Source organism: Sphaeramia orbicularis, chromosome 11 (assembly GCF_902148855.1).
Source record: "Sphaeramia orbicularis chromosome 11, fSphaOr1.1, whole genome shotgun sequence".
NCBI classification, from domain to species: domain Eukaryota; kingdom Metazoa; phylum Chordata; class Actinopteri; order Kurtiformes; family Apogonidae; genus Sphaeramia; species Sphaeramia orbicularis.
Window position 1 is genome coordinate 13,135,052 of NC_043967.1, and position 24,460 is coordinate 13,159,511.

The 24,460-nt window shown below is 37.9% G+C and overlaps 1 protein-coding gene across 2 annotated transcripts in view; it reads left to right on the top strand.

The window, feature by feature from the left end:
- The first annotated feature begins 9,477 nt into the window (after positions 1-9,477).
- rapgef5a (Rap guanine nucleotide exchange factor (GEF) 5a) overlaps positions 9,478-24,460 on the top strand; it is a 57,857-nt gene continuing 42,874 nt past the window's right edge. The window contains exons 1-6 of one of the 2 annotated variants that reach the window (XM_030147937.1): positions 9,478-10,018; positions 18,192-18,242; positions 21,722-21,828; positions 22,330-22,451; positions 23,500-23,554; positions 23,597-23,677. In XM_030147937.1, the coding sequence (XP_030003797.1) occupies positions 9,875-10,018; positions 18,192-18,242; positions 21,722-21,828; positions 22,330-22,451; positions 23,500-23,554; positions 23,597-23,677 (560 nt within the window). In that variant the 5' untranslated portion in view covers positions 9,478-9,874. Of the gene's footprint in view, positions 10,019-18,191; positions 18,243-21,721; positions 21,829-22,329; positions 22,452-23,499; positions 23,678-24,460 lie in introns of both variants that reach the window. The other variant, XM_030147935.1, reaches the window with a different exon arrangement.

A 24,460-nucleotide genomic window follows, 5' to 3' on the forward strand; every position in this document is an offset into this window, starting at 1 on the left:
ATACTTCTTTTACGGTTAATCGTCAGTAACTTTATCTGGTTTTAATATGTATATATGTATATATATATATATATATATATATATATATATATATATATATATATATATATATATATATATTTTTTTTTTTTTTTACAGTATTAAACTTTAAATTAACAGTATAATCTCATAAATAGAAAAGAAATATTTGTAAAATTATGATACATTTGCAAATGTATTTTCACTGTATTTTTCTGTGAAGAAAGAAAAAAAATTCTTTTAAAAAACTGAAAGTTTTTCGTTATTCGCTGTAACAGTTTTTTCGTGTTATTTTACATTTGACGCGTAAATTACAGTCTGTTTTTGTCATTTCATTGATATTTTCCTGTATCTTAAAAATAAAGGAAAAATCTGTAAAATAAACAGTGAAAATTCTGTTAAATCACAGATTTTTTTTTACACTGTTGCCGAGATATTTCATGTGGAGATGGGACTATTCTTCAGCTGAAGGTACCAAACTAGCCAGTTAAAAACATCCCAGTTTCTCAGAACTGTGCAGACACACACACACACACACACACACACACACACACACACACACACACACACACACACACACTCTCTCTCTCTCTCTCTCTCTAAAATCTTCCAGATTATGATACAGATATATACCCTCCAAGACCAGGTAGTTTTGGAGATGCTCTGACCACCATCACTATTTGGCCCCTGTTTAAGTCGTTCACACTGTTACACTGCTTTCTTTCCACTCTATTACTTCAAGGGTTAAATATTCACTGGCTTCTTAATACAGAATATCCCACCCAATGACGGTTGCCATCATGTTAGATAATCAGCATTATTACCACTTCAGCTGTCAGTGATCAAAATGTTATGGCTGATTAGTGTATTTGACGGCAGCAGAGTTATCTTTAATCAAAATGACGTAAAGTTAACTGTTGCCTCTGTGTGTTTTGTTTGTGCCTGTGAAATAACAGTGTAAAAGTAAACTAATGTACACACGTGTTAATATATCTTTCTTGGTGGTCTCATTGTATAAGTCAACATGTCAGTTCAGGCTCATGTTTTGTCCATCATTGGTTTAAGATCTGTTATGCAATGAAAAGTATTTCTTTTTCACCCAGATGATCAAAAGATTTGTTTTTAGCTCTGTGTCAATTCCTTGCTTGTAATTCAGGTATAAAAAGTACGTATATACACTGCTCTCTACTGGACAAAAACAATTATGGAGGTAAAAAAAAAAAAGGATGAATAACCTTATACTGAAAGCATTCTTCTTCCTTAATATCTTTAGTTTTTGTCTGACAAATATAAGAGTTCTAGTTATAATATTAAAGTTTTGCAGCTTTTACCACTCTGTCATGTTGTCATTAGCTCTATACTGATATGAGTTCACATACACTTTGGTTAAATGCATTCACACAATTTTCAGTTCTGAACATATCATTTATTCCCTGTGTTTGTTCAGGTAATCAGTGTAATTTATTTATCTACAGCTCAATATGATGAAGATCAAGGAGCGGACTGTGGACTTCAGGAGGTCCCAGACATCTGTGACTCCTGTTTCCATCCAGGGGTTTGATGTGGAAATAGTGGAAGATTACAAAACAAACAGTCAGACTCAATAACAGACTCAATAAGCTGATCTGCAAGGCCAATAATGTTGTGGGGATGGAGTTGAACTCTCTGACGGTGGTGTCAGAGAGGTGAATGTTGTCCAAAATGAAGACAATATTGGACACCTCCACTCACCCACTCTATGACGTGATGGTCAGTCACAGTGAGAGACTGATTCCACCCAAATGCACCACTGAACGACACAGCAAATCATTCCTGCCTGTGCCCATCTGACTGATTAACTCCACCTTATAACCACATAATTATAATTACGCACAACTATATTTTTCCACACATATCATATTTCTTTAATTATCTTATTGATAATATATTGTCTAGTACAGGGGTGTCAAACTCATTTCAGTTCAGTTCTACATACACCCTAATATGATCTAAAGTGGGCCAGACCAGTAAAATGATATAAACAATAGGATAAGAACTTATAAATAATGTTAACTCCAAAGTTTTCTCTATGTTTTTGTGAAAAAAGTAAAATTCCATGATGAAAATGTTTACATCTATGAACCGTACTTGAACATAACATGAACAAATATGAACAACCTGAAAATTCTTAAGAAAAAAAGTGCAATGTTAACAATATTACACCTAAGTTGATCATTTTTACATGTGCATCAAAACTTAAAGATTTAGTAACAAACAGAATATCGTATAAAATTCCACATACTTCTCTTTAGATATTTCAGATTGTTCATATTTGTTCAGGATATTCATATTTTATGTAAAAGGATAGTCTGTAAATGTAACTTTTTTTCTAATTTAACTTTTTTTTATACTAAAACAAAGAGGAAAATTTGCAGTTTTCATTATTTATAGGTTATTATGATAATATTTAACTAGTCTGATCCACTTTAGATTGAATTGACCTAAATTGATTTTAACATCCTTGATTATTAATATCTTCAGTGTAATTTTTGTATTTAACAAATTCCTCTTAGGGGCCAGATTGGACCCTTTGGTGGGCCGGTTTTGGCCCCCGGGCTGCATGTTTGACACCTGTGGTCTAGTACATATTGTGCAAATTGCTATTGTACTTGTGTGTCTTAATAGTGTTTTAATATGTATATTTGGTATCTATCTATCTATCTATCTATCTATCTATCTATCTATCTATCTATCTATCTATCTATCTATCTATCTATCTATCTATCTATCTATCTATCTATCTATCTATCTGTATATATATATATGTGTGTGTGTGTGTGTGTGTGTGTGTATTTGCATATTTAGAGCTTTATATATCTAATAATTTCCCTCTAGGATTAATAAAGTGTTCTGATTCTGAGGATCAAATTTCAGAATATATGTGGTGATTATTGATTATTTTAGCTGTTATGTATTTCATCATATTTTCAGAGGGTCAAAGGTTTACATTCACTTAGTCTTTGATGATACTGCCTTTGAATTGTGTTAATATTTGCCCTCAAACAACCTTTTTCAGTTCAGCCCACCATTTGTCTCTTTGTTGTTACCCTTTTGAATTGAACTGAAATGAAAAATCTTTAATGTCCCTGAAGGGCGATTTGATTTGCAGCAGAAGCGTACATATCTCACATATCACCAAAACAATCAATCTCACATAGTACAATAAATACAATAAATACAGTAAATAAAGAAATAAATAAGTCATCATAGTTAACGGTGCATTGTCCCCAACAGGCTATTTAAATACAGGCTATTTAAATAAAACTTGACGGCAGATGGGACAAATGATTTGAGACATTAGTTTGATTTGTCTCTGCAGGGGAAAGTATACCTTCTCTTAGATGGGAGAAGCTGAAACTGTGTATGAAGAGGATGGAGAGGGTTTGTCAAAAGGGTTTGGAGGTATGTATGTGGTCAATGTCCTGCTTGAAAATCCACTGGGATACATCTCTCTTATGAACAGTGTTATTTTTGTCTCCTCTGACCAGGGAACATTCCTTCCAAAGGTAAGATCTTCACACTGTCACTGTCAGAGCTCGGTCGTGCTTTTTGCTGCTGCTTCTGGAACAGTGGCTTTATTCAGGTTCTGATGATACGACACCTGCAGTTACTTTTTGGACCAGTCACCTCCCATATCTTTACCAGTTCAAATGCTACTGTCCTGAGATGCTTTTTTAATCTGTTGCACCAAGCAGTGACGGCTGATGTGCCCTTGAACAAGGCACTTGCTCCCTGAGTACTCGACATGGTAGCCCACTGCTCCTCGTCTGCAGTGTGGGGTGTGTATCTGCATGTTCAGCCAGTGATGGGTTCAATACAAAGGGTAAATTTCGGTGTTTTGTGCATGTAAAATATATATGGACAAATAAAGATTCTTAATTTGTGTATGAGAGTTGATCCAGGTCTGCTTCCTGAAGTCCACCTCAGGGCAGTTTGTGCAGATGAACACAGTACCCTCAAACATCAGGATTTTCTTATGAGGAAGAACCTTAAGAAGGAATTATGAGAGTCTACGTTTTGTTGTCGTTCCTACTCTCACCTATGGTCATGAGCTTTGGGTCATGACCGAAAGGACAAGATCCCGGATACAAGCGGCTGAAATGAGTTTCCTCCGCAGGGTGGCTGGGCGCACCCTTAGGGATAGGGTGAGGAGCTCAGCCACCAGGGAGGAGCTCAGAGTAGAGCTGCTGCTCCTCCACATTGAGAGGGGCCAGCTGAGGTGGCTCGGGCATCTGTTTAGGATGCCTCCCAGACCTCTCACTGGGGAGGTGTTCTGGGCATCTGGGAAAGAGGCCTCAGGGAAGACCTAGGTCACGTTGGAGAGCCTATGTCTCTCGGCTGGCCTGGGAACGCCTTGGGGTCCCCCTGGAAGAGCTGGAGGAGGAGTCTGGGGAGGATAAGAGGTGGATAATGGATGGATGGATGGATGAATGGATGGATGGATGGATGGATGGATGGATGTTTTGTTGTTAAAGTTCTTTGCTCTTTACATTTTTTTCATGATGCAAGCAGTAGGACTCTGGGACTGAAAGGAGGCCTTTATGTACGCAACGACTCCTAATAATAATGAGTCCTTCTGTCTAAAAAATGGAAAAGGGTAACATGTCAAATTACAAATTTAGTCACATTTCATTTATCTATTTGGCTCACAGCACAGAATATGCATTCTTGTGCATCTCAGCAAATAGTGTTAGTCAGAATGTATGAGCAATGCAATTATAATTCAGAAAGACAGAGTTAAAGGGCAGCTGCAGGTTAGGTCAAATTATCTGGGAGCCAATCACATACCCAAGGGTCAAGTCTCAAGTATATAAGTACAACATTATCTCTGGACACTATCTGTTGCTTTTATCGATCTTTTTTAAGTCATGACATCAATGCAAAGAAGATTTCAGGATGTTTAAAAACAGTGAACTTGGAGTTTTTAACATTTGACCCTAAGAGACTATGCATTAAAATGTATTAAGTCGAAGTATGTAAACTCAGGGGTGGACCTACAAGGGGGCCCCACTGTAGAGTCTCGCCCCCCGCTGTCTGGATTTACTTTTATTCAATTAATACTTTAATGTTGGTGTTGATATATTTTGCAATGTGCTAAGTTTTTTTTAGATCTTGTTGAATCTATTTACATACAGTACAAGCAAAACTTTGGATAAAAGTATTGATTAAATGCTTTTTTCTTTATTTCTATTATTTTCTACTTTGTAGAATTTTATTATTGAAAACATCAATATTATGAAGGAGCACATATTGAATTGGCAAAGCACCCAACTCAGCACCATCAAGAACTCCTTCAGAACTTCAGGACAGCTGGAAAACCATTTAGGATGACGACCTCATGAATTTGACAGATTCTGCCTAGAGTGTGCAAAGCTGTCATCAAAACAATAGGTAGCTATACTCTGAAGAATAGAAAATATAGAACATCTTCATGGTTTGTTTAAAGTCCTGCAATGACCATATACAGAGTGTACCCAACCTTCATCTGATATAACCTGGGATAGGCTCCAGCCTCGTCATAACCCTGCAGAGCAGCAGATACATAAAATCAATGAATGAATACACTTTTTTGTTTACTACAAAAACCAAACGTGTTCTTTCATACACTGTAAAAAAAAAGTCCTGTTGTTTTTACAGAAAAAAAATGGCAGCTGTGGTTTCCAGAACAGTACTGTAAAAACACATCAAACCTTAAACATATTTACGAAGTAACATGTATATTTAACATTTTAAACATGTAGATTTAACATTTGATTTCGGTGACATTTACATGTTTAAAATGTTAAATTTACTTTTTCATTACTTTTTCATTTTTAAAAAAGTATGAGAACAGGCTGTTATTTCAACATTATGTTCTTGCAATTTAAACAGCACCACACTGTTTCTCAATTTACAGTTTTATTTTCTCAATAGAAATACATAATTTCTACAAATTGGGTTTTGTTAACATACTCTTCCTGTAAAAACGACAGCTATATTATATTTAATCATTATCACAAAAATCTTCTCAAATAAACATCTTTGCATTGTATTTTCACTTACAGGTTTTTTATGTTGTAATTTTGCAACTTTTTGGTGTTAATTCTACGATCATTTTTTACAGTGTAGTTTTGATGTCTTCAGTTTTACACCATGTCCACACATTTTTCTCTACATTTGTTCCTCTTGCACATAAAAAAAAAAACATTTAAGGCTGAAAAAACATAGATATTTAAAAGCCGTTTTCCAAAGTGAAGGTTTTTTTTAAAGCTCTGGTTTGTGTGTATCCATGTGGACAGGTAAAACAGAGAGATTGGAAAATGACATCATCTGTCTCCATTTTGCTCATGTTTATTATTGTTTTGTATAGTGAAGCCACACCTGAAAATTTTAAATCCGGGTGTATAAAGCAGGGTATGACCTGCAGTAGACTGAGGTCAGCACAGATACCTTCAGATTGGACCAAAGCAGCGTTATAAAAAAAAATTCACATCATGTACAGCAAGGGTTCCCAAAGTGGGGTAGTTTTTGTTTTTAAATATATTAAATAAGTCATCATGTACTGAATACAAAATAAATAATGAGAATTAATGCTGAAATATAAAACACAATAAATACATTCATATGATACTTTTATTGTCAATCATCTTGTTTAATCTTTGGAAACATTTTAAGAACATTTCTATTTTATATGATGCAAGATGAGTTTATTTGAGTAGCTAAATAATTATTTTTGTTGATGAAAGGTTCATTTATTAATTAATGACCATTTTATTTATTTTTCTTATTAATGAAAGATGACATCTTTCACTTTATATTTTGCACATAAAAATGTATTTTAAAAAACATGTCTTTTCTTTAATGTATTACAGTAAAATATATGTTGATTGTTTTACAAAGTTTTGAAAATATAAGCAGACACCTTTGGCACAGGAACCAGTTTTGCTTAATTTTTTTTTTTTTTTTTTCAATCAAAAATGCTGAAGCGAGAGTTGGGGGTACTTGGCTAAAAAAGTATATTTCAGGGGGTACTCCACTGTAAAAAGTTTGATAACCACTGATGTACAGAATACACTTCTACAACAACAACAACAACCAACACTTACGGTAACTTAAGTTTAGAAGTGAAGTTGTTGTTCACCTTCATGACAGATTAAATCCTGTGTGTGTGTGTGTGTGTGTGTGTGAGAGAGAGAGAGAGAGAGAGAGAGAGAGTGCTACATCCGATATCATCCACAGTCTCCACAGTTCAAAGTTCAACAGGATCCATGCTTTGTCTGAGTAGTTGTACCATTGTGTAATTGTTTTTGTGTTGTAATGTGAATTTGTAAGATGAAGGTTTTGAAAACATGCATTTACAAAAATATCCATGTTAGTGTGGACAGAGCATAAATTTGCAATGTAGAAAGTAATGAAAATAAAAAAAATAACCATTGAATGAGACGATATATTTAAACTTTTGACTGATACTTTAATACAGTGTTTTTCAACCTTGGGGTCGGGACCCCATGTGGGGTCGCCTGGAATTCAAATGGGATCGCCTGAAATTTCTAGTAATTGATTAAAAAAAAAAAAAAAAATCTTTCTAATAAAAAAGATGGTGAGTTGAGAGAGACAATCCCAATCCATAAAAGACATGACAAACTGTGAAGCTGAAACTGAAGCACTGTGGTTCTGTTTATCTTTCAAATGTTCATTGTGGTCGGTTTCAGATGCTGCAGCTCTTTCATAATTCATAGCTTGAGTTCTTGTTTGTTCAGTATTAATTGTCAGTCTTGTAAATACAACCTGGACTGACTGTACATATCCCGACCAAGAAAAATTAAATTCTCACTTTGTGCAGTAATCTACACCTGACTTTTCTGCCTCCGTCCATAATAATATACATTATATAGCCTCAATGTCTAATAAAATTAACATTTATTTGTAACATAGTATAGCAAACTATTACATGATCAAAAAAACTATTTATTTTAGCAAAAAAAAAAAAAAGTCTCCGTTTTGAATGTCTGGGGTCACCAGAAATTTGTGATGTTAAAATGGGGTCACGAGCCAAAAAAGGTTGGGAGCCATTGCTTTAATATATACACTGAACAAAAATATAAACGCACCACTTTTGTTTTTGCTCCCATTTTTCATGAGTTGAACTCAAAGATCTAAAACTTTTTCTATGTACACAAAAGGCCTATTTCTCTCAAATATTGTTCATAAATTTGTCTAAATCTGTGTTAGTGAGCACTTCTCCTTTGTCCTTTGCTGAGATAGTCTATCCACCTCACAGGTGTGGCATATCAAGATGCTGATTAGACAGCAGGATTATTGCACAGGTGTGACTTAGGCTGGCCACAATAAAAGGCCACTCTAAAATGTGCACTTTTACTGTATTGGGTGGTCCAGGGGGGTCAGAAAACCAGTCAGTATTTGGTGTGACCACCATTTTCCTCGCACAGTCTTCTTCATGAATTCTCTGAAACAGCTTTGGAGATGGCTTATGGTAGAGAAATGAACATTCAATTCACAGGCAAAAGCTTTGGTGGAGATTCCTGAAGTCAGCATGCCAATTGCATATTCCCTCAAAACTTGTGACATCTGTGGTATTGTGCTGTGTGATAAAACTGCACATTTTGGAGTGGCCTTTTATTGTGGCCAGCCTAAGGCACACCTGTGCAAAAATCATGCTGTCTAATCAGCATCTTGATATGCCACACCTGTAAGGTGGATGGATTATCTCAGCAAAGAAGAAGTGTTCACTAACACAAATTTAGACAGATTTGTGAACAATATTTGAGAGAAATAAACCTTGTGTGTACACAGAAAAAGTTTTAGATCTTTGAGTTCAGCTCATGACAAATGGGAGCAAAAACAAAAGTGGTGCGTTTATATTTTTGTTCAGTGTGGGAATTCCACGCCACCATATTAAGACTTCTTGCCCACTCTTTTTCAACCCATGTAAAATTTTCTAGATGCACCGCTGTGTCAGCTTCTGAGCACTACTGTGGCCTACCAGTGTGTTATGCAAACATGTCTTACAAAGCAAGAGGTTTTAAAAAGTTCTTCTTATTATCAATGCATTTTATGAAGACAAAAGGGGGGGAGTAAAGGGTAAAGACCTTTCTATTCTGCAACACACCTGTCTGTTGCCTCAGGTTAGACAGGACATAATAGTCTACATCTCCAGGTCTGGGAGACTTCTGCACCTACCCACTCACCCACACCCACTCACCCACTCTGTGACCGCTCTTTGTTTACCTATGGAAATTTGAGCCAGGTAATGTGGTGACGTAGCCTTTTTTTTTTTTTTTTTTTGGAGCGTTTTCTCCCTCTCTCCAAACACGACAAATATCTTTAGTATCCTACCGTCGTCTACTTTATTGTGTTTATAATATGCAGGAAAAAATGATACTGTGTCAAAGTTACATACGATGAAAAAAAAGCGGTATTCTGAAATGTACGTCGCGTGTTTTCCTTTGTCATACGGGATAAGAAATGAGAGGTGGAAGTGATGCAACGTTTCTATGCACCTGTGACCCACGCGCACATCCACATCCACGCATCAACCTGATATAGTACAGAGTGGGACGCGCGAGCCATTGGGTGGAGCAGCAGCGTCGCGTGCTGCGGAATACATTTCAGTAGGTCGTTAACGCTGCGCGCGGTTTGGTTGCAGATGCAGGTCGCTGAGTGTGAGCGCGAGGCGGGGGGTAATGGCGAACGGGCGCGGGCGGCGGTGCGCCTCGTGAGGATACAGTAAAGACACCGGGAGCGGAGGGAGACTCGGAGGACGGCGGCGGCAACTTGAGGACAAGACAGCAGAGGAGACAAGGAGACACGAACAACCATGGAGGACTCAGAGCCCGCAGAGGACGGCTTGCTCGCGGGCTTGCGGTGGAACAGGAGCGCACGAGACCAGGCTCAGCTCAAGCATAAAATCCGGGATCTACCGGGGCTACTCAAGCACGGACTGCACCTGCGGAAGAAGAGCGTGAGTATCTGAAACCGACCTGTCCGTCCGTCCGTGTTTGATGAACATTAGCCTCGGCTGACTGTTTAATCTTTTCTACCATTAGTTGTTTTTTTTTTCTCCCCCCCGACAGCTCTTTGGTGTTGAGGCTGTTTCATAACCCCGTCACGACTCAGGTGTTTTCATTTTGTTACAGGCATTACTGTCGCAGAGCCACTGTGTGTGTGCGCGCGTGTGTGTGTGTATCTGTGCGCGTGTGTGTGATACATCCATGATAACCAGAACTGCTGTTGGACACCATACCTTCACATTACGGTAGCCAAGGCAACACTAACTACCCCCCCCCCCCCACACACACACACTCACAGTTTACAGGCATACACCTACCAACACACTCACAAAAAACACACCTGCATTTATAAACACAAATCTCTGTTTGTGTGTATACCTTGTATTGATTAATCCATGATATTATGTATTGATAGTAGGGATGTAACAATATGAACATTTCATATCACGGTTATCATTATTATCGCGGTATTATTGAAATTGTGCTCAAAATGTTCAAAAAGAACTCATACACATGCTGAAATAATTTAACCAAGTTGTATTAAAAAAAAAAAAACCAAAACAAACACATAAAATAATTTGCACAATGCACTTTCTTTTGGCAGAAACATTCAAATCTTAACCTTTAGTGGTCTGAGCCTATTTTGGCTGTTTTTCAGTCCTTTTGATTTTGCCTTTATATACTATATACAGAAATGTTTACTATACCCATGTTTGGTATCTGTTTTTTCAGCACAACTTCATCTATATCATCTGCCTATTATTTTTTCACTTTAGCCTACTATATAAACATAAAAGGCCAGAAAACACACACACACACACAAAATAAAATCAGATTTGAAAAATGTATATAATTTATTGCATAAATAACACAAAGATGCTTAACAAACCTTTTGAAAGACTTTAAAAGTGAGTATTGGTTCCAAATATTTGGTATATAAAATCAAAATTAAAATAAATTAAAACTATACTCAAATATTTGACATAAAAGCATAGCTTTACATAGGGTTTTTTCCCCTAAAAGTGTAAGTAAAAGTAATCAAACATGGTTATCATGATAATTAGAATTTAAACGGTAATACTAACTGTCTGCAATTTTACCTCGGTTTATCGTTATACTGGTAATCATTACATCCCTAATTGATAGTTTAGTCTATTATTTATCTAAAATAGTAATAGTAGCTTGAATACATCATTCCTAAATACCCTGCTGAAATATTTGCACAAAATTTCAATGATCTCAATTCATTTATAATACTGGCTATTCGACTAATAGTCAGCCATTTGTACATAACCTCAACTCAACCCCTATCCTAATGGGCCACATTTGTAAATCAATCGTGTGACAAACATCTCCTGGGTTCTCTGGTTCTTTGTCATGATGATTGGTCACTTGAATAGTAAATGTGTGAGACTGTGTGCTTTGGTGTGGAACGAACACACCTGATAGCTGCTCACAGTGTCAACTTTGCTCATCTTCATCGTCAGGGAAAGCCAGGAGAGAAAAAAAACAACGTGTCCTTGATTCCCTCCGTGGGATGGGAGACAGTGTGCCACGATTCCAGTCCCGCTGTGGCTCAAATGTGCTAAAATATGCATTGTTTGTAGTCTAATTCCACTTTGGATCAAGGAGGACAATAGTTTTGTGTTACGTGGTGTTATTGTTATCAATGTTTAAATCATCCAAACATGGAGGAAAAAAAACATTCAGCTTGGAAAGAAATTCATTAGAAGCAACCCTGAAGTGAATTTTAGAAGGTAATATGACAGCGTGTCCATAGATTAATTATGCCGTGATCATAAGAAATAGAGGAATGGATGGATCCAAGTATTACTGAGTAACACAAACATGTTTTTTTTTTTATATAATATTTCTGCAGAAGCTAGATCACACCTAAAATAGCACAGTGTGTGTCACTGTTTAACTGTACCATACATATTGTATCATCTGTTTTTGGGCTGAAGTCAATGGGAGGAAAAGGAGTAGAGTGAGCAGATTAGGGAAAATATGGAAATTCTTCCTTTTTAGTCTCATGTTTTTCTGCACAAGTGTTGGGTGAGTGTGATGAGGCGTGGGTAAGTAGTGTAAAGGTATGACTGTTCTGTGCAGACTGGTTCTTTACAGATACGGGCAGCTGGCTGTGCTTCTCTTGGCATTCAAAGACAAACAATTATGTGCATTTGTAATTTGGTACAAGAAGTTAAGTTGTATTTGTGTTGCAGTATAGCTGCATTTAAAGTGATTTATACTCAAATACAAATCATGACTTGGTTTCCTTTCCAGAGACGGCATTGGACACATTTGAAACATCTTTTTGTTAACGACTGCACATTTCGTGAGTCATTTTTCTCCCAAATTTTTCTGCTATGTAGCGGTGCGCAACATATCGACATAAGCAGTTTTTCACATGACGTCAAATGTTTCTTTGATGTTTGCTGACAGCTTATGAGTTGAATTGAAACAGTTGAATTGCACTGGGCCATCTGTCGTGCTTGGTTCCAGCCTGGAGCTGCCTCACCTTGGAGAATCCTGTTTCAGATTATTGTTTGTTGTGACTTGCTTTGGTATTCAATTATTGGTGCTTTATTGCCTGTGATTTGACAGAAGCCAGGAGAATTGTTTACTTTACTTTTAGGTTTCAACTTTTACTCACATGAGTGCTCTATAGAATAGCCAAGCTCTATATGCTGAAATTACTAAAGTGAAACCATGGCTACTTTTATTCCTTTCTCCAAAGAAACAACCACAGCTCATTTTGATTCCATATTTGAGAGGCTAGTGCTGATCAGCCAAAAAGAATCACACTAGAAACATGTGCACACACTTTCTCATGGATTAAAACTCTAACACATAGTGCATATAGTAGTATAATAGTACATATTAATGTGCCTTGTGCTACTGAAAACATCATTCATTCATTCACTTTGAAATGTTATTATGAAATCTACCACACTCTCACAACTACTATCTTTGAGCATATGATATTCCCAAGGAGATGATCTAATTTCTGCATTATGAATGCAGCAAATTTGTGGCTTGTGATGCGTTTTTATGTCTGCCAGCAATATTTCTCATCCATAACAGCATTATATATTGAGATAGGAAAGATGAAAGAGTGACTGAAGGGTGGAGAGAGAAATGCACATAAGACTCACACATACACACGCTAACTAATACTAGCACTTAAAAGATTAACAGATGGAGAAATATCCCAGTTACAACCTAAATACTCAGTTTACATTTGGAACTCAGTACTTAGTAAAGTAAGCATGCAGTATTTTGTATGCTGAATGAACAGTGTCTAATTTAACTTGCAGACATCAAGGAAAAAATATGCAAAGGACATGCACACCAATGGAATAGACCAACCAACAGAGATGCAGTAGATTTCAGCTTTTTCAGCAATGTATGACACAAATTCACAAACTGGGTAAACATCCATAGGCATATGATAATGATTGAAATGATTAAATGACAGTAGTGTAACCACAGGTGGCAGGAAGGTTGATTGGCACTGCCACCTCAACGCAAAAGGAAGGACTGTCTGAGAGCGTGTAGTTTGCATGTTCAGTCTGTGCTTGACCTGGTTTTCCTCTGGGCTCTCTGATTGTTTCTGACAGTTCAGTGTGCGACTGATTGGGGTTTATTTCTCTGATATGATTTATTTTGTTGGACTCTCTGTGTTGATATTTTTTTATCAAATGTGGCCAATATCAGATTCCACTCTGAAGCAGTCATGGCCTGAACTGACCTGCATTCACCAAAGTACAGTAAATCAGACGGCACATGCAGCGTGCTGTCATACTAAAGTAAACATGGAGGCCCCTGATTTCAGTGTTGACAGGTTCATTTGTAACTTGATGTGTAGTCAAAGAGATCCGAATGTTTTTCACAGAGCAACTTGTGCCATGGCTCAGTTGTGACAGATGTTGATCTAGATTTGCCTTAAAATTTACATGAATGCCAAGGTGATTTTTCAGACTGAGGTCACATTGCCTGTATTTGTTTTAGGACCCTATACTGAAGTAACCCAAAGGAGAATTGTGGTGGTCACGCTGTTCTGAAAAACAAAACCAGAAATGGTCACAACTGAAACCTAGTTCAGACAGTGTTTCTTCTTTTTAGGAGGGGTCACATTGCAAATATTCTGGACACCATTATGATCTGCGATTGTCCTGTATTCTGTCATTTGCACATATTGATTATCATTTTCAACTGTCTTTATTTTGTTTTTAAACAAAACATAGAAACTTTAACTAGTATAAAAATACAAAAACTTCAAAATAAATATGTCTTTAGTTTGCCCCTTTTACGCCACATATCACCATTCAAACACTTAACCTTTAAACTGAAGCCTTTTTCCATTATGTGATTGCAGAGGCTGTGGATGCAATTTAATTAATTGTGCTGCTCTGTTCAAGTCTATACTTAGTAACTTCATCCCTTATACAGCCTACTGTATACATGCAACTTACCCGTGTCTCACAGACATTTTGGCCATCTATATTTTTATTTGCCAGATGGTTGATAGCATCTAACATCTGACATACCAGCTAACCTAACCCTGACCATTGCCTTTGCGTCATCCCTGTATTAGCTGGAACAATCTCTAATCCACTGTGAGAAGCATAAATGATTACAGATAACATGAATGAATCAATGTGGAAGACTTCACTATTTAAATGCATTTGTTTCTGAATAAGAGAATTAAAAATCACACCTAACTGTCATAATCCTTAAAATATTCCTCTTGATGCGAGTCAGTAAGGTAAAGGTCATGTGCTCAGGCAGGTAGCCTTAAGCTGACAGGTGGGTTTTCTTAACAGTTCTATGTGTGAATGTGTGTCCATTGAGTCAGATCCACTTTCATGTCTCCATTTTGACTTCCTTGTATGACAGATCTGTCGAGGAGTCGACAGGAGCTTAGTGTGAATATGTGTGTGTGTGTGTTTGTGTGTGTGAAGGGGCTTGCCAAGCATACTGTGCTACAGCTCTTCACTGTGCTCAGCAATCTAATCTGAGAGTAATCCATTTCTTGCAGATAATGACCTCGCTCACTCCTGCTCTCTCTCTCTCTGTATACACACTTTGAAGTCATCACACAGATAAGCGTGTCAGCATGTGGTCTCTCTTTATAGCAGTCTTCTCTTCTCTTCTCTTCTCTTCTCTTCTCTTCTCTTCTCTTCTCTTCTCTTCTCTTCTCTTCTCTTCTCTTCTCTTCTCTTCTCTTCTCTTCTTTCTCTTCTCTTCATCATCTTTTCTTCTGTCACGTTTCTCGTGGCCTCTGGTGCAATGACATCAATGAGCTGTACTGCCTTTGACAGGAGGGCGCATGTTTGTGTGTGAAGAAGAAAATGAAGCCCAGACAAAGGCCTTCAGAGGAACATGGCCAGCAGACTTTTCTCTCATCCTGTGATACAGTATGAATATAACACCTGTAGTGCTGCTGCTGCTGCTTCTGTTGTGTGCGAGTGTGTTGGTGAGAATAGATGATGGCAGAGAAACAAAGACCTCTCGAGAGATCTGTGTTCACCAGACAGAGACAAAGAGATGGAGAGATAAGATAGCAGGACTAGGACAGAAGAGAGGGGGAAAGAGCGGGACAGAGATATAGCAAGAGTCAGAAACAATTTATTTAGTCTGTGTGCTTCCCTGGCTGGTGTGCTCTACTTAACCCCCCCTAGACCAAACACTGCATGTCTTCACACAAAAACAGAAAAAAATGACTCCTTACTGATATCTGGGTGGGTGTCTACTCTTCACTTAGCTTTTATTTCACATAAAAAGAGTTTATAAATCTGAAACAACAAACAGTGGAATATCTTGCTTTTCAGATGTTGTATTTGCCGCAACTAAAAGAGTTGTTGAGTCCTGTTGGTTTTTCTTATTATTGAGGCAATTAGTCACTGCGAAACAAGCAAATGATGAGACTGACCTGGACTACGTGGCAGTGTTTCAGATGTGAATTCACCGGTGTAAACGTAGTGCAGAGTTTTGCTTTGAATTCGATGTGTGAGTATACCAACTTGCTCATGTTTGTCTGTGTGTTTGAGATGTTGCAGACAGTATCATTGCTCTAATGAGGATCACACACGCTGCTCTACATCTCTCTAATTATTTCTCTATTCCATTTTCAAGTCAAAGCCACAGACATGCATTTCTCTGCCTCTCCGTCTTTGTCTTGCTCGATCTTTTTCTCCTTTGCCATTACAATTAAAATGATCTTTCCCCGTCTCTCATCGCTTCATCTCTCTCCTCCTCCATCTGTCATGCTCACATCCCCCGTCATATATTCATAGACTTCCCTTTTCTTCTTTCTCCTCTTGCATGCAAACTCATTTATATTTCTTCATCTTCATTTATCTTCCACAGTTGCTTACTTACTTTTCATTTGTTCCATCATTTGATCTCTCTGTATCTCACTATTCATCATCATCTGCTGGTTTTTTGTTATTGTCAGCCATTGTGAGGCAGTGTGAGGCGAAAGGCAGTGCAATTTCTAGCTAAGGCTCAGTTATCTCTAAAGGTCTCCAGTGGAATCAAACCTACAACTCTGCCAGTGATCCTGCTTCCCTGACTCTGCTGCTAGAGCAGTTGCACTGCTATTGCAGGAGGTTTGAATGCAGCTCTCATCTGTCTGGTTTTAATGAAGGCTAACAACGTGATCCTCATCATAATATGCTTCTACAGTTTGGAGTTTGATTAGAGGCAGCACTTTAGTGTCAGAGCTTACACTTCTGGGTGTTACTGAATCATTCAGATCACCAAATAATGGTGCTGTACTGATCTTAGTAGAAATATGTGAAAAGTTACAGTCCTCATAAAAACTTTAAATTATTGGATCACTTTGATTTCATTTGCATTCAGAAAAATACTTGGCAGAAATCTATGTATATAAAATCAGTCTTCACACCTTATTTTCACACAGGGAAATTCCAGAGAGCTCATTGCACAACTTCTAAAAACATTGGCTGTAAAGCCTGTAAGAGGACATATTGTTGCACTCATTGTTTGCTTTGTATTCGTACTCGATTAACAATATCTTTAAGGTGTTTTCTGCTTTGATATCAGCCTTTTTCCATTGATCAGTGTCAAAAAGGCCCTTATAAATGACTGATTCATTGCCGTAAAACGATAAACAATATGTATCAAAGGGTTTATATTTTTATTGGCATTTTGAAGGTTTCTGTGCGTGGGTTGGAAATCCACAGATAAGATACCTGACTCAAAAGGTTCCCACTAAATTAATGTCAGAGACTGTTGACCAGTAACTTTATTGGGAGTGAAAGACAACACTGGACTTTAAATGAGGTAACACCGTTATGCAGATAGTATATGGCCATAGCTTTACTTTTTACATCACTATTGTCCTTCACATGTACAGTAAATTCCAACTAATGATTGCATTGCATGTATTTGTGGAGGACCATGCTTCAATAACACGACTCATTAAAAAATGCTAATGAAGGAATCCTGAATAAAGTTTATTTATAATGGTTAGCTTTTGCAGCATTGCAGTTGTGTTGTTAAATGACATCACTGTATTACACAGTGCAGTGAATAAAAGCAGTTAGTGTTATTTCCGCTCTACTTGATCAAACACTTACTTTCATTTTTAATCTGTTTTATGACCAGTGTGGGACCACAGTGTCAACATTTTGCCATCTACCTCCTCTGACCCCATAATAATCCATAAAGATTAGGAGTGGTTTTCCTCATTGGTGAAGTAGAGGTGGAGAGAAAATGCGCAGAGTAAAGGCTGCAGCATGGCCTGATGGGAGTAGTAACTGTGAAAAGACTTATCACTGCATCATTATTATTTCCTCTTGTGTGGATTATTGTGTTATGTGGCTGAAAAATGAAACTGATAAATGCTTGTTTTTGTTTACTGTCAAACTGGTTCAGTAGTGAATATGTATCAAAGGTTACTGATGAATAATTCAGGTCAGATAATGTGCCTTAGGCCATCACAGTTTTTGACTGTATAGCAGGTGTTACAGCAAGCAATAAGTTACCACCGTTGGTCTTTGTCATATCAGGATCTTGTTTGTTCTGTGTATAATTTTCACCGTGTGTTTTGTATGTGCAGCAGTCTGACGGCTTCTGTGTATTTTGTCTTAACAGCAATCACCTGACACTATCCCTGGACCGAGCACCGGACCCACAGTACACAAGGTAGGAAAACACACATGTGATGTCATCCTTTCTGCAGCAGAGTGAAAGTGTGTTTGTTTAGCCCCAACACAGGTGACATCAGTGGGCAGATGACATTGGAATTACCCCAAGGTCATCAAGAAAAAATAAAGACACACATACACACAAAGAGAGTCTGAATTTGTCATGCTTAAGCATAAAATGATTTGGCAAACATGTTAATGAGTTACCGATTGCTCTTGAATCCCAGATATGAGTAATTTCTTTCAAAAGTAAAAATACTATTTATTAAACATGACCTTAATAAAATTGTTTCACATATCCAATAATCTGTACTTTATAGAAGTACAAATGAAACATATATCATACATTAAAGTTGCGGGAGACTTTCGTCACCAATTTTTCACCAAATCTGTAAAACCCGAGTCATAGCCTAAGTTCCAGCTGTTTCTGCGTTGTTTGTTGCAGTCATATGATAGCATATGGCTGCACTGCTGCTGCCAGGCAGCTGCGTGAACCTCCACTTCCCGCAATGCACGTTGTGACAAAATTCTGAAGATGCCCGAATTACCTACTGGCTCTGTTTGTAAACAAATGGTTTGTTTATGGTGGAGTACACTTGGAAATTGTTCACCATGAGGGAAGAGATTAAGGTGCGTAATCACGGAAAGACTTACAGAATCGTGATACTGTGGCTATGACTGGGGTCTTACAGATTTGATGAAAAATTGGCGACGAAAGTCTCCCGGAGCTTTAAGTCAAATGACAAGCATCAACACAGTTTTTGCTCATCACCTCTTGGTTATCTCTTCAGCAGTTTCTTCATGTTGCTGTGCAAACCTGTAAATGAAAGCATTAGGCAAGGCAAGGCACATGTATTTGTATTAGGGATGTCACGATACCAAAAATTCAGGAATCGATACCGATACCACTAAAAGTACACTATTCTCGATACCAAATTGATACCACGGTAAAAAAAAAAAATCATAAGAACCCATAAAGTTAAAAAAGAAATACTTTAAGTATTTGCATATAAATGAATATTGCTATTGCCTCCAACTCTGATCTGTATGCACTGTCAGTCACTGTTTACTGCTTTGAATGCACAGACGTAATTGGCTGAGTGATATCACATGGGATGGTTCTAAATACATGCAACTGGTCTGTGTGCGTTTCCTCATCTACTCTACTGTAAGTTGCACTGGTTAAAACAGAAGTACTCCACCACTGTAGGTCTGGGTCCGTATGGGACAGCTTCTGGGTCCAGATCCGGACCATGGTCCACCTGTTAGTGACCGCTGGTATAGTTTCTTGTTGTCAACATTTTGTATCGGCGGTGGTCCAAATGGGCCAGGCTGTAAAAACTGTGTTGGACCAGTGCCAATGTGGAGCCCTGATGTTATCACGTCAAATGTTTAATGCTGAATAACCAAATTTACCTTGAATTCTTTAAGCAGATGGGTTGGGTGATGGGTACCAGATGGGTGCCTGTCTCCAATATGCTTTGCTAGGTTCATGGTATCGCTGCCTTCATTTGAATTCCACGGTGGCGGCGTTTACGCAGTGGCTTATGCGTGTCAATAACCACGTCATGGTTGTCTACCTGAAATACTTTCGCACATGACTTTTGGTCCTTTTTTGTCCATTAGACGAGGCGGAGCTTTAGCTGCAGCTGTGTCCATTCTTTCATGAGTTGCTGTACCTGTTGCATGTGTACTGTTGGCGCGTACCGCCCCCATCAATTCAGAAGAGTAGTAGCCTACCGATGGTATCGATTCTTAAAAAAAAATGAGTAGCGACGGTTCTTTTTTCATCATAGTATCGAATGGTATTGTAAGTATCGGTTCTCTAGACATCCCTAATTTGTATAGCACCATTCATACACAAGGCAATTCAAAATGCATACAAAGGCATAGAAACACTTAAAATTACATAGGACAATAGAAGAATAAAACATCAAACAAAAGGAAAGTGCAGAAAAGATGGAAACCACCACCCCTGGGGTTACCTGCCTCATCCTGAGTGCAATTTGCTACTTGTGCCCCCAGGGACTCAAAGAATCCCAGAAGCTCAACAGGTTGTTAACAGCTTCTCTGCGAACAGCGGGTTAACCCTGCTGTCCCAGGTCTGAGAAACCTTGAAGCCCAATCCAGTTACCGACTTACATTTCAAGATGTTTGCATACAATGTGAGCTGTTGCCCATTTACACAAAGCCGGTGTAAATATCCCCAAATCAGTGTTTGCTGCAGGACATTAATCTGGAAAGTATTCTCTGAAACTGACTGAACTTGGAAAATGCTAGATGAATCAGTAATCCATGGTGATTATCACATGTTGATTTACATGAGATGAATGTCACTATCATTTCAATTTGGGTGGTACTTACCCTGTAAGATAAGGTACGATAGACTTGATTCATCCCACTATGGGGAAATTTCTTTGTTGCCAGCAACAAATACAAAAATAAAGTTCAGGAAAGGCAGAAAACAGAAAATGTACACTTGGGGAAACACAGCTTTAAGGTAGGACTCAAATGTTTGTTTTCATTAGTCAAAGCATGGTCTGATCTGCCTCACAGAGTAATGTGAGGACTCTTGTATTCTGAATCCAGTTACAATGTGAAATGTGTGTCTCAGTCACATACTGCATACACAATGACAGTATTTAATGGAGACTACTTTTTAATCAAAACAATAATTGCTACTTTATGTTATGTAAGATATACTATTAAACAAGCAGTTATTTCACTTGCACTTCTTTTACTACAGAACATTCCCAGTGTAAATCTTAATATTTTGTGTGTATTGTTTACAGTTAATGCCATTCTGTCTTTCTTTCTTGCAAGTTTCTTTCATCCCATTTGCTGTACAATACCATACCATACAACACGATAATATATTCTGTTGATTATGGCATAAACAAGTGTAACTGCTAAAATATGAACTGTGTTGTTCAAGTATTTGTGCACATACAGACAAACATTGGTCACTGATCAAAAGCTACCTTTTAATGTAGTAGTAAAGAGGACTCCTAACACACATGTGGCACACTCTACCTGGTTCCAATGATAGAAAAGATGCAGAATGTGTATCCATGTACACAACAGAGGAAAAGACAAGCGTAAAGTTGAGCTTGAATACACTGAACACTGTGTAACACAAAGTGAATAGAACCTCATCAGTCATTAAGTGGTACAGCTGCTGTGTGGCGTGTAAAGAAGAATATGAATGGAACAGAACAAGCAACTCATGTTAAGAGCTTAATTGAAATACTGTCTTATTTATAAATGTGTCAATAGCTGGATTATTACAGAGTGTGGAAGCAAAGTCAATGTTTGATTCCTCAGGGGGAAAGAAATTGAGCTGTCCTTGTGAACAAGTCAGTGACAACTGCATGTAGCCATACACTGATCGGATAAGATATTTTTGCATTTCCATTTGAAAATAACAGTAGAAATAATTTAAAACGTAATTGCTATATGTTTGTTTGTGTGTGTCAGTCTTGCTCCCAGAGTTTTCCATGTGCGGGACGGGCCGTAAGGAATGCATTCCTCTCTCATGGACCGTACCCAGCTAAGGACAAGATACACCTGGCAAGAATCATACGGTACACTTGTCTCTGTATATGTGTGTGTGTGTGTGTCTGTTCTGAGCCTAAATCGATGTGTCCAGTGAAGCAAACACACCGACTCGCCCACCAGTCACTGTTGAGCTGCTGTCCGATTGGCTTGTCAAGATGTTTACGCAATAAGACGAGAAAGGGAAAGCAGCGCACCAGATGAGAGTACATGCACTCTTATGCAATATCCTGCATACACAGAACCTACAGATGCATGCAAATACAATGTGAACATCTGGACATGTATATAAATAGGTACTCTTAACCATCTTCGCATACGGTTACACGCAGAGAGAAACACTAAGAGTTTATCCCAAGGGAAAGCAGACGGAAAGTATTCGACGTTTCTGAGGAAAAGGCATACTGGGAACTAATGAATAATCAATGGACATTGATTAAATAAAAAAGACAAGCTTTCTGCCAAGAAATATGTGTATCTGCATCATAACACTGTGTGGTGAAAGCGTATGTGTTTTTTTCCTTTAACAGGCGAAGCTATGTGGGCGTGGAGCTGGTGCAGTGGCTATGTGAGCAGTGTGTGTATGTACGCTGTCGGACTACTGCTGCGCGTGTCTGGCAGGTGCTGCTGGAGCTGGGAGTCCTGCTGTCTGGTAAAAATATAGCCACACAGACACACATTAACATACCCGGGGGTTCGGACTCTGCCTCACAATTTATAGTCACCTTCAATCTACTCATCTCTAAGAACAAGGCATGAGCTGTTTCATCGAGTAATTTGGCTCAAACAGAGAGATGATTCAGTCACTGCTTTAGTTACCAGCTCCCAACATGGTTTCAATTGTGAGCGTGTCAAGTGGAAACGGTCTGAGATTAACTTTCTACTATAATGACAATAGAGAGTGTGATGTGTATCTAGCTTACTTTATTATTTACTAGAGATCACACTTTATATTTTTCCTATGAGAAACTTCTAATGTGATGTGACATGTACCATTTAATAGAGCAGACATAAGGAAATAAAAATACTGTTAAATGTTAATGGTATTATTCATGGTCCCTTTACTCTGTTGTTTGTTGTCTGTTGTTGTTTACTGTGTTGACGCTATAGTCAGTGTGCTACGTATGACACATCCTTGAAAGAAAAAGTTTAATTTTTAAAGGCAGTTAATGTTTTCCTAAAGAATGAGCAACCAGATCCTCTTGAGGCTTTATGATTTCAGACCTTTGAACGGATTCAAGTTTATCTACATTTTATTGTAATGATTTCTTTTTTCTCATGAACTAAGAAGTGTTTGCTACAGATTTTTGAAGTTTCCTGTAGCTGTGTTTCAGCTCAAGAATTGGAGGATTTTGCTAATTTTTCCTTGAAATTAAGTATGAGCCTGTTTTTAAAAGCTGTCCAATTCTGATACTAGTGTTAAACGACATAATGTAAATAGATATTTTAGATATCACTAAAGCATATGTCATGTAACACACTTAATAGAACCAATGGAATGGTCATGCTAACATTCAGAGTGTATTAATTGATTCACTGCTCACTGGTTGTTTTTGCACACTGAATGAAATTTGCAAAGAACCACTAGAACACCAGTGTGCCACAGCTGAAATGAAAGCATGTACTAGGTTTTGTCAGGTCTAACCTGTGGCTCTGTCTCCATGTTTATCCCCCCTTGTCTTTGTTTTTGCTTTCTGCAGTGGACCAGCGGGTGGTGTTTTCAGACTCCAACACTTACTACCAGTTCAGCTTCGAGGAGTGTGACTCCCCCTCCTGTGAGTTTCGTTCCAATGAGGGGGAGTGGCCAGAGGCGGTTAGGCTCCTCCTACAACTTGCCCCGTATGTCCAATTCCGGTCTGGAGGCGGGACCAACAGCCCGTAAGTGCCTGTTTCAGTTTAATATTACCCCATCTCTGATCCTAACTCCACTGACTGCAGGATTTTTGATAAGTGTTAAAAAGCAGGCAAAGGACTGAAAGGTTACACTTGTTTCCACCATCTAGTAAATGGGTGTGGATTCATAGATTAGATAACCTTAACATTAATTAATATTTTTATATAACTATAGTAATCCCAAATGGTTAGCTCTTTGTCAGCATCAGGTCTCTACAAGATGTAGGAGGATTTAAATTAAGAAACGGTTTGTTAAGCAATTTTCAACACGCAAAATGCTCATTTTCACACACTTCCTGAGTTTTAGGAATATTAATACCAGTATTGATGTGTTTCATCATAGTAGAGTCATATAATTTAGCTTAGCTGAGCTACAAACTAAATTATGAGACAGTTTGAGTTACAGCTACAAAAATATGTTGGAGTGTGCATCACTGCTTCAGAATGCTATGGATTTTTTATTCTGCAGTGAATGAATGGATATACAGTACACTATGTTTATATTTCTGATGACAACTGGGTCTAGTTCAACCAGACCTTCACAGTATCAGTTTGTACAAATTGGGTGTAGTGTCTATTTCAGTGCAAAAATCTGTATCTATTGCTGAGTGAAATCAATAGCTCTTTGTGGCGCATAAATCTAACAAAATGCTCCTAAAATGCTAAAATCAACAGCACAAAGAACCTGTAATGGATTCTGCTTTAAAAGGTTTCTTTGCATATAACTGGCGCAAAGCATATTTTTTCTATGGAGTATATTTTTTCCAG